This window comes from Thamnophis elegans, chromosome 9 (assembly GCF_009769535.1).
Source record: "Thamnophis elegans isolate rThaEle1 chromosome 9, rThaEle1.pri, whole genome shotgun sequence".
Classification (NCBI taxonomy): Eukaryota; Metazoa; Chordata; class Lepidosauria; order Squamata; family Colubridae; genus Thamnophis; species Thamnophis elegans.
Window position 1 is genome coordinate 57,132,582 of NC_045549.1, and position 10,874 is coordinate 57,143,455.

Genomic DNA, 10,874 nt, shown 5'->3' on the forward strand with positions numbered 1-10,874 from the left:
GTACAAATCTTGTCTTTGGTTTCTCTTCACTCTTCTAAATAAATGTGCTGGGTTTTCATGCTTCAGCATCTCCAAAATGCCTGGGTTTCTGGTCAGAAAATTGGAGAGAAAATTGCAAATTGTTGCATATGTTGTTGTTAGTTGCAAAATCATGCCCGACCCATCGTGATCCCGTGGACAACGTTCCTCCAGGTCTTCCTGTCCTCTACCATCCTCTGGAGTCCATTTAAGCTCACACTGACTATTATAGGTTGCTTCCCACAGCACCCTTTTCATAAAAATATACATAACTGAGAAAAAGCAATGTCTTTAGCATACATATATTAATGGAAAAGAGACTCGAGAAAAAAAAGTTATTTGAGAAGTACATGGCAAAAAGCACAAATGGGAACATTAAGAATTTGCTTAAGCACATGAAGCTGGAAACCAAAAAGAGATGAGATAGGTGTTCAAGAAGGATATGGAATTTCAGAGAATTTTAATTCTTTATATTTCCTTTGTTACAGATGACATAGAAGAGATCCTGAACTTGAATTGACTTTATTAGAACAAAACCAAATTGAAATACCAGGAGATGATGCCCTAGAACAGCTTGACAGCAACAAAAAAATCACTGCATCCTGATTGGTTCTAAAGAAAACCTCAGGTGTGACATCGGTGACCTCTGATTATGGCACGTCTCTTTCAGATCAGTTCCAGTGCCAAAGTCCTGGAAGGAAGGCAAGGAGATCCCAATTAGGAGACACCTAAACAATTCTAAACCACTCAGCTTATTTTTTTCTAAGACAGCTGGTAGACACTGTAATGAAAAAAATAAATAGTTAACTACAAGGCCTTCTGAAGGGAAATCAACACAAATTCTGCAAGTGGAAATGTGTGTTACTATTTATCTACTGTCTACATTTCATATCTGGATTTTAAAAATATTTTTGACCAAGTTCCATGTCTTGAAAAAATGTATATGCCAAGGGATAGGAGGAGCTATCCTCTTGTAGAATGCCAAATAGCTGAAAACAAAAGGCAAACATAACTTGAAAGAAGGTAAGAAAAGGCATCTTTCAAGAATATGTTGGGGGATATTTTGTTTACTAGTTCACAAATGAATTTCATTTAGTGTAAGCCAGTGAGCTGGGCAGATGATATGAAACTGTTCAGGGTAAGGAAATCCAAATGCCTGTGAAGGTTCCAGAAGGATCTCTTTAAGCTGACTCAACCCAGCACCTACTGTTCAGTGTAAAGTGATAAATGCTGGGCTGTGATGATGACGTAGCAGAAAATTATTGAAGATGTTTAGGCAACCCAAATCTGACAAGGCAGGGCAAAGCCTAGGAAACCTACACACTGTGCAAGCAACCAGATAGCTTTTGAAAGGGGAGAAAGACAGCTCCATATTTATGATTCTGAATCAATTTGGGCCCATTGCAACAGAAGAACCTCCCCCACTCTCTGTTCTCACCAGGAGAAAAAGGCCAACCAGAGGAAGTTGGAGAAGGAAAGATTAGTAGCCCTTGAGCAGCTGAAGTTAAACTTGAATGGTTTTGTTCTTAGTACTCATCATTTCTCTTGGTAACTTGTCGGTACTGTGTAAGGTCACTTCACACTTCATTATATCATATTTGTATCTTATCTCTGACTTTTTGAAAAGGATATAAGCCACTTCTCCTTGTGCCATATCCGTCATCGGACATTGGTGATCCTGTTTTTATCAACAGGTGCAAAAAAAAATGCTGTTGAATTTTGTCCAAGCCAGTCCCTTAGATTTTGAAGCTATGATGTTGTTCTTCTGCCTGGACCTTGTTTGCCTTCAATCTTTCCTTGGATTTAGTGTGTGTGAGAGGGGGGGGGGGGGGAGATAGAAAGCGGGGAGAGATTCTGGAACTGTAGTTGTGTTAACTAGCTGAAAATGCTGACTGAAGGCTTGGAGGCAGCCAGAGAGGTGCAGAATGAAGGTCTATCCCAGTCAGGAGAGCAATGAAGGGTGTGTGGGGGGGTACTATTTATGCTACTTGACTTGAAATAAAGCAGAACACAGATCTGTCATCCCAACCCAAAGGACAGTTGCTTCCTGCAAGCAGGCAATTCTAACATAATTGAAATGTCTTATTACCAAAAAAAATTTATGAGCCCAGCAATTGTGACTTGTTCACCAGCTGGAGGGCATGTAGAGTTTACTGATTCTATTATCAATTGTCTGAGAAGGAACCTCTACAAAAAAAGGAGATTCCATTTCTTATTGTTATGTAGCATAAGCGACCAGCAACAATTGTCTAGAAATGAATCTTAACCCAAGAATAACAGCAAATCGTTTCTCACAAAGGCTTGATGCTGACCAATGGACCACCATTTCCCCATCATTTCAATGTCTCTAACCAAGCTCAGATTCCCATTCTAGGGGAGACTGCAGCTAGGGCAGTCAACAAATCCATGGACGGTACCTGTCGCCAACAAGGTGAATCTGCGGACCGAACTTGGCAGAGATAGAGACGGGTTTGGGATACAGAGAGGAATTTGGGGCACTCTAAACGGCAGTATTCGCCGGTCTCGGAGCACTTTGCTGCCTCTTATCCCGACAAGGAGCGCCGCGCTTCTTCTAGCCTCTTTGGCGCTCCCGCTAAGACCCCCGGAATGCGCTACTAAGACCCCCGGAATGCGCATCTCCGTTCAGTCCGGGTTGCTCCCTGCTCGCAAAGGCACTCCCTGGCTGCTTCTGCTCTGCCTGCTCTCACTAGAGCTCGCCAGGAAGAGCCGGTGGCCACCGAGGGAAAGGGTGAGAGGAGCGCCGTTCTCTGCCTCTCCCGTTTGTCTCCGGGTGGCGTCCACGCCACCGCCAAGATTCCCGGGTTCGATCCCTGCAAAGGCGACGGGGACGGAAATCCGAGCGCTGCCTTCGCCGGGAGAACCTTGAACGCCGCAACTCTGAACGTTGGAGGCGGTGGGAAAACCCAGCCGAGGCCTCTTTCCGCCCGGAACTGGCATCCTGACGCCTCCTTCACTCTTTTTCCGCCCGGGGGAGGCTTCTTGGGGAGTTCCCCGACACACACGCTCAGTCTCCTGCTCTGAACATCCCCTTCATTCGCGGACTGGGCTCGCAGGCACCTTTCCCGGGGCGTGTTACATCTGAATCGATTGAAAGGTGGTTTAATTGTGGCTTGCAGCCCAGGTTGGTCACGTGGCGCCAGTACAGGAAAGGAGATCTCGGGGCGGTCAGTAGCGGCATCTTCTGTCCCGAGGCCTTCCCGCTCTGCTCTCACAGCCAAACTAGGGGAGGCGCAGCTGCTCAGCAAAAAAGGGCCCTTCCCGCTTCCAGGCCGATCCGCCGCGGCGCAGAAAGAGCAGTGCCGAGAGCCGAGGTGGCGCAGTGGTTAAATGCAGCACTGCAGGCTACTTCAGCTGACTGCAGTTCTGCAGTTCGGCTGTTCAAATCTCACCAGGCTCAAGGTTGACTCAGCCTTCCATCCTTCCGAGGTGGGTAAAATGAGGACCCGGATTGTTGTTGGGGGCAATATGCTGACTCTGTAAACCGCTTAGAGAGGGCTGAAAGCCCTATGAAGCGGTATATAAGTCTAACTGCTATTGCTATTGCTATTGCCAACTCGCTCGCGGCCTCTCCTCTGAGCAGCTGGGCTCAAACTGCCTTTGCTTGTTTGAGCCTTTGCTGGTTGGCGGGTCCGCGGCGAAGTTCCACGGGCGGAGGACTCAGACTGCTGCTCGGCAGTGAGAGGCCCCGGGGCTCCAACCCAGAGCGCTTGCCGTCCTTCTAGACCCGGCGAACGCACCCCTAGCCTCCTGCGCTAAGCCGCCTTCCCTCCGCTCGCCACCGGGGCTGCACGCCTGGAAAGCCTCTTTTTTCCCCTCCGGTGCCGGCCAGTCCGGCTTCCTCCCAGCTCAGGGGCAAACAGAAGTTGGCAGAGCTGAGAAGGCCCGTTCCTTGCCCTAGCTCCATCGGGACTCGACGGCTCTTTCCCCCCGGCACAGTCTCGGCCGGTCGGACTGCGACTGCACGCGCCCTTTGTCTCCTCCGCTGGAGAGACCAGGCTTTTAGCTGCGGGCACCCTTCCTGTGGCGCAATTAGCAGGAGCACCTAGACACTGATGGAAAGGGTAGGGACTTGGCTGTGTGGGGCGAAATCCGGGGCTTCCCGGTTCAGCTCTTTCCTCCTTGCCAGATCTAGACGCCCCATAGCTCAGTGAGTTCTCTGGGAGCCACGCGGGCGAAGCAGAGGGAACTCCCGGCTATAGGAAAAGGTCTTGCTCCCAATAGTCAAGGAACAAGAGACACGACTCGTGTCTCTTGTAGACAAGTCGATTTGTAGACAAGTGGTGTCTACAAATTTCATAATTTGTATCCCCGTGCAGGGGAATTCGGAGGTTGCAGAAATTTCACTCGGGGATTCAAAATTCACACGGTGTTTCAAGGAACAGCCGACTTGAAGATAGTACTGATTCCACGGGAGTTCTGACTTGTTTATTAAAACCGTTGCAAACGTTCAGTGGACTAAAGATATATTCATAGAAATTAGAAAATATCTCGGCCTATTTATTCTGAGGAACGTGTCTTAACACATTCGGTGGCACATCTGAGTCGTTCCTGCCTTAAAGAAAGGCGCAGGAGCAGCGTTTTCATCCCCAAATAACCCCCAGACTCTAATATCCTAGGAGCAACTCGCTTAAGAAATATGTCCCATCTGTCCCACTTTTCTCCCCATCCCCGCCCCAGTTTCTTTTGTAAATTTCGAGAGAGGATGCGGTGTGTGTGTGTTAAAACTTCTACTAATTCCTAGTTGCCCAGATCCCTTTGAGGTTATTAAACCCCTACCTTTCTATTTGGAGAACTGATATTTTTCCCATAGTCTATTCCGTATATAGGTATACACATACAGGCCATCTGTTCATTTCACTCTGCAACCCTGAAACACGCAGCAAATGTGTGACATTACCCATAATGATAAATATTGGATACTATTAGCCACACACTCGCTGAGGCAAATCATTTTAATTTTGTTCCGAATTTGTTCAATTTTTTTGTGTATAAAATTTATTCGTTCACAATTTATACACCAAGCACTCGCAGCTGAGAATATTTTTGAATAAATAAATTGACAAACTTGTTCTGCATAAAGCGCTGAGGAATCAGATATGAAAAGCGTAGGCACCAGTCTGGCAAGGGACATGGCAGAGGTTTTTCCCTAGAAACGTCTAAGTTTTCTGCTGCAATCAAAACCCTGCATAGAATTGATTCGAACTGACAAAAATATGGAACTTCGCCTAGTTTTGTTTTGAGGAACTTTCAAAATGCATTTTCTAGGTTGAGAAGAAAATGCACCCTTAATTCTCTCTTCGAGTTTCAGTCTTACAAATTCTCAAGCGTCAAAAGACAAGCTCTAGCAACATCATCATATTAGATAGCAAAATCTTCGCTATCTTTGAATGTGTTTCAGAGGCAGAATAAACAGTAGAAATATATGTTCTTTTTAATTTCATTCCAGGCAGAGAAGATGGACTCTCGATTTCAGCATTTTGATTAAAGGAAAAATAACGAAGCAGTAGTCCTTATAAATTCTCGAATTATTCTCTGTTCATAACAATGTGCCATCACAGCTGCCAGCTCTTTAGATGGCGCTGGCCTTCATAGGTATCAGGTTCTTCCCAAGAACCTAGATCCTAGGAAATTAATTTATCGGTTTGATATGTATGGATCCAAGCATGTGGCCTTTTGCAATTAACAAATGGAAATTTTGTCAGTGCTCAGATTTTCTAATACGGTCCCAGATTTTTTTGATATGGCCACCGCCTCAAAGGCTTGGGCAGAAAAAGTCTCTGATTCAGCAACAGCTTTTCCTGTCGGTTGCCCCAGATGGGGTTTGAGCTTAACTATCCTAGAAAGGCCGAAGATGTATCCCGCTAACTCGGGAGAGGCGTACAAATGGAGAAGGGCTGCCCTCGAAGAATTTCCCTTCCTTCCCTATCAGAAGCTCTTTCTCGGGCAGGAAAACCCTTCGCACGGGAAAGGGTTAAGGCGACCGCTCCAGAGCCGAAGTCTCCCGCGGGCCGGAAAAGTAGCGCAGCCAATGAACGCGCCGCACGGGACGAGCCCCACCCACGAGGAAAGGCCGGCCCTGGCCTCGGCTCTGGCGCTCCACCGCTGGACTGACAGCTGGGTGGGCTGCAAAAAGCGACCGAAAGCCAGCGAGCACGCAGAGGCGCGGTGTGGGTCGGAGTCGGGAGCTGCCTGGCCAAAGGAGCGTCTCAGCAGGTTGGCGACGGCTGGGCTCTTTATGGGAACAGCGCGCAACGGGCCTGGGGGCGCAGAGGGCAGCGTCCAACTGAAGGTAGACCTCCCGCTGCTGCCCGAGGCGCCAGACGAGCAGCCGGCCCAGCCATGGCCCGGCGCAATGCTAGCCTGGCCCCGACGCCTTTTTCCATCCAAGCCCTCCTCACCAAGAAGGAAGTGGGCGCCGTGCGAGTCGTAGCTGCCACCCGTCCCTGCCCGCCGATACTCCTGCCCGGTCCCGAGGGTACATCCGCCTGTTGCTGGCGTCTCTTTGACCCGGAGGCCACCACTCTGGGCCCCGTGCTCCAGCCGCCCCAGCCGCCAACACGCCAGGAGCAGCAGCGCTCTGACCCCGCGGCTGCCCGGCCATCCATCTGGGACTCGGACTCTGTCCTGAGCGAGGAGCACGACGGCGACAGGGAGGACCACGACGAACAGGAACCTAGCAGCAGAGAGGGCCCCGTGCCCGCTGACTCCCGAAGACCCCGAGAGAGGCTGCACGGTCAGGGCAGAGCCCAATCCCACGCGGGAAGAATCAGCACCGAGCAAGGCCACCCTCCTCCGTCCCCGGAAAGCCGTCCCCCGGGCCGAGGGACAACAGGTGAGCCGGGTCCCTTCGGAGCGATCAAGGGAGGACTGTGGAGCGGGACGATGCCGGTGGGAGACAAAGCCAGGTAGGGGGCGAAAGTCGTGCTCCTGCTCACCCGGAGATCTCGAGGGTGTAAAGCTCGGATTGGGGAGAGTAGAGGGGGCTTCTCTCTTAGAGAGAGCGGACGATCCCGCGCTGCCTTCCGGGAATCCTCCCAAAACGAAGCGTTCTGGCCAGTGGGTCACCGCTAGAAGGCCACCTTTCGAGGGGCAGCGGCGTCACCTTCAGCCAGGGCTGGCAATCTGGAGTCTCGCCCTGCTTCCAGTTCTGGGTTTCAAAGGCAGCGCTTGCTGGGCCTGGCGGAAAAAAAACAACCGCAAAGCCCTTAAGCCGTTGTTGCTTTTCCTACCTGCGTGTCCCTTCGGGAGGAACCCGTTCTAATCCAGAAAAGGCAGCCGGGAAACGGGTGGCGGAAGCGGAGGGCCGCTCTTCCAGCTGTTGGGCTGGGCCTGAGAAGCGGCCGACTAGGGTGCAAACAGGGGGAGACGCCAGGCCAGTGGGGGAGCCCACTTAACCCTCTCGAAGCATGTTGCTAATTGCACTCTCGTCGTCGCTCTCCGAGTTCACAAAACAGTTCCCAGTTCTGGCTGGCTGCCGTGATTGCGGAGCCCCGAAGACTTATCTCCGACGCAGTGTTATGGGACTTCCGATGGACAAAGGCCTCGCTGAGCTCGGGAAAGACAGCTCGAACCTAATAGAGGATGTTTCTCTACAGGAAATGGATCGCGCGAAGCCTCATTACTAGAGGCAAAGAAGGGCCCCGTCCTCCTCCACATCCTCTCCCTTTCCAGGCAGAATTCGTTTCCCCCGCTTCTCTCCCAGTCGCCGGCCTCGCAGTGGCAAATGCAGCAAACGAGCTTGGCCTTCTCCAGACTAGCTGGATCCCGGGGCGGCTTCATTAAACCCGCCGGGCCTGAAATGGATCCCGGGGCGGCTTCAGTAAACGGGCGGGAGGTGGGGTGTAGGAGAGTGCCGATTGCTGGATGGCATCTCCCCTGGCAGTTTTTTCCGCTTGGGCCGAGCCTGGCGGCGGAGCAAAGACTTATGTGGGGCGGGAGGAAAAGATGCGTGGCCTGCCCTCTTCGACTTTTCTAGGCTGCAGGGAAGAGCTTTCATTTCTGCCCGCCGCTCCATTTGGAGAACCTGACAGAGGGGAACCAAGGATGCGAACCCAGGGAAGTCCAGCATGTACAAAGAGAAGCGCCAATGAGGCCCAGAAGCGAAGGGCTCGAACGGAGAAGTTTTCTACCCTTAGGAATCCGGAGACCAGCACGCAAAGTTGAGCTGCTTTTCTTCTCACTTTTTAGTTCGCCTTCCCGCAAACCAGAAGGGTCTGATCTTTGAACTAAACATGCTTCGGTCCACCTGTCGAAACCAAGCCAGGGCGAGACCTGGTTCGCTGGTGGGAGTGACGCGCCTTGCCGGTTCCGGCAAACGAACCTGAGGCAAGAACACTTAGAAGGGTGATTTCTAGCTTACTTTCTACAGCTCCTGCCTCTAGAGGCTCGACTGCCGCTCGGCTGAGATCCCCTGAGCCCGGGGTGAGAGTTTGAAGCCAAAAGAAGCCTTGGGAACTGGGAAGTACGGGATCTAGTCTGAAACCCGTTGGATTTAAGTTACGAACTGCGGCTCATTGGAAAATGGCGGGACAGACTGGAGCTTTGCGGCTCCGCTAACAGAGGATTCGCTCCTGGCCGCGTTTGCGAGGAGAGTTTGATTGCTGGGAAATTAAGAAATGTCAATTTTCGAATTGTGGGGAAGGCTCTTCTTTTCGTTGCTCCTTGGTGGCGCTTCGCTCACCCCTTCCCCACCCCTTATCTGGACAGACTGGCGCCCTGATTTAGCAGAGGGATTGTGGCGCTCCTTCCTTGATACGGCCTCCTCTCAGCCCCACAGCAGTCCGCAAGGGACTGACAAAAAGGATGCGCGTACAGGCAGGTCATATGAGGAAAGAGAAAGGCTGCCTTGAGGGCAGCAGCAACCCCTGCGGTCCCGAGCAAATGTTGGCTGGATCAAACACAGTGCTACTTCCCAATTTCGAAGACAGTGTCTTCAAGTCTGTCTTGGGGTCATTCCCTTTCAGGGCAACTCGTGGGCGCCCCTCTCAGCCAAAGTGCAACCTTCTGCACTCGCCCCCCCTTCTTTACCAAAAAGGGGAGGAAGCAAAATAAAGAGTGTTTACCCTGAGACAGACAAATTTCCATCCCATGCGGGTCTCTTTCCCGTTCAACACCCTTTGTTTTACACGTGTAATCCATGCAACTGTTGGCCTCTGTTTTTAAAGGGCTTAAGATATGCGTGTGGCCGCGCGGGAGAAGCCCAAGAAAAATAGTGAGGGCTCTGAATCCGGTGGGACATCCCTCACAACCCCCTAGGAGAGTAGAGAAGCGATGACAACCACCGGCCATAGCGCCTTGACTGGATTCGGCGCCTCCACCTCGAAGGAGGTTTGCTTTAGGGGCAGGAGAATTGTAGGCCCAATGCTGCTTCAGGATCGGGCAGAAGGGGGCCCTCCGATTGCAGGCCGAGTCTCTCTGCTCCCAGTGGAGAAACCGAGGTGGAGGGGAAGCCGGGGAGGCGGGGCGCGTGGCTGAAGGGGCGCCCCCCAAATTCCGACGCCTCCTGTCCTGACTCTTGTCTGTCTTCTTTTCCCTCCTCAGGAGGCGGCAGCCACCCTGAAGAGGAAGACGAGGAGGAGGAGGAGGAGGACGACGCCAAACACGGCGACCGGGGCTCCAAAGCCCTCTCCGAGGAGGACGAGGCGATGTCAGCGGGCGTCCCGGCCCCAGTGGCAGCCTCGACGGCGTCCCAGAAACCGCGCAAAAAGCGCTCGCGGGCGGCCTTTTCCCACGCGCAGGTCTTCGAGCTGGAGAGGCGCTTCAACCACCAGCGCTACCTCTCTGGGCCCGAGCGCGCCGATTTGGCTGCCTCGCTCAAGCTCACCGAGACGCAGGTGAAAATCTGGTTCCAGAACCGGCGCTACAAGACGAAGCGGCGCCAGCTGACCGCGGACCTCCTGTCCGCCGCGCCGGCGGCCAAGAAAGTGGCGGTCAAAGTCCTAGTTCGTGATGATCAGAGGCAATACCACCCCAACGAGATGGTCCGGCCGCCTTCCCTCTTTTCCTTCCAGCCCTCTTACTATTACCCTTATTATTGCCTGCCGGGTTGGGCCCTTTCTGCCTGCGCTGCCGCCGCCGCCGGGGGCATCAAATGAGGGTCGGATCCCGGCCGCTCCAGAGCATGAAGGGAGGGAGAGTAGGGAGAGGAGAAACAAGGGAAGGAGGCAAGGAAGGCAGGGAAGCGCAGTAGGAGAAAACTCGGGAGCCGATCTGTTCTTCCAGCAGCTTCTGCTCTTCTGGCGTTGCCTCAACCGTCCTCCTTTCTCTGTTCAAAACTGCCCAAACGCCGCCGGAGCAGAGTCCATCCCCTCCTGCCGGCCTCGCTGAACAGTCGAGTTTTTTTTCGGGAAAACCAAGCGGGCCGTTCTCCTGTCCAGCGCCTGGGAGGCAATCGGAAAGTGCCTAAACAAGCGCGCTCAGTCTAATCCAACAGACCACCTTTCCGCGGCTGTATAAGGAGAGTTTCCTCCCAGTTTCCTGGCTGACTTTCTCGTAGTTATGGGGCCGCAGTTTGGGAAACAATATGATTCTAGCACTTTTTGATTGTATTAAAATCGTTGTGATTATAATTATTTTTTTATATTTGCTATGAATTTAATACGCGGGCTTTTGAATGGGAAAAGAAAGTTACGGTGGGAACGTTGAAGTCATTCGGTGCCTTTTTTTCCCTTCTCCGATTTCGCAGTAAATGCCCCCCCTTTTTTTTAAGGTGGAAAGTTGCAAACAATAATGACAATTTACTTCCACTGAATTGTGAATATCTGTCAGTCCATCCCTTCCTTGTACTGTCCCCGTAATTTATAAAAAATCAGTTTAACTTTTGGCAATTGCTTTGT

The 10,874-nt window shown here is 51.8% G+C and overlaps 2 protein-coding genes across 2 annotated transcripts in view; both read left to right on the top strand.

Annotated features, from left to right (window-relative positions):
• The window catches only part of BOD1L1 (biorientation of chromosomes in cell division 1 like 1), an 80,927-nt gene extending 80,099 nt beyond the window's left edge, over positions 1 to 828 (top strand). Inside the window, exon 25 of the mRNA XM_032224145.1 lies at positions 507 to 828. Within this exon, the coding sequence (XP_032080036.1) occupies positions 507 to 510 (4 nt within the window). The 3' untranslated portion in view covers positions 511 to 828. The remainder of the gene's footprint in view (positions 1 to 506) is intronic.
• Positions 829 to 6,378: 5,550 nt separating this feature from the next.
• On the top strand, positions 6,379 to 10,133 carry NKX3-2 (NK3 homeobox 2). The gene is made up of 3 exons (XM_032223648.1): positions 6,379 to 6,871; positions 9,603 to 9,632; positions 9,709 to 10,133. Exons 1-3 carry the CDS (start codon positions 6,379 to 6,381, stop codon positions 10,131 to 10,133), a joined length of 948 nt encoding a protein of 315 aa, XP_032079539.1.
• Positions 10,134 to 10,874: the final 741 nt, after the last annotated feature.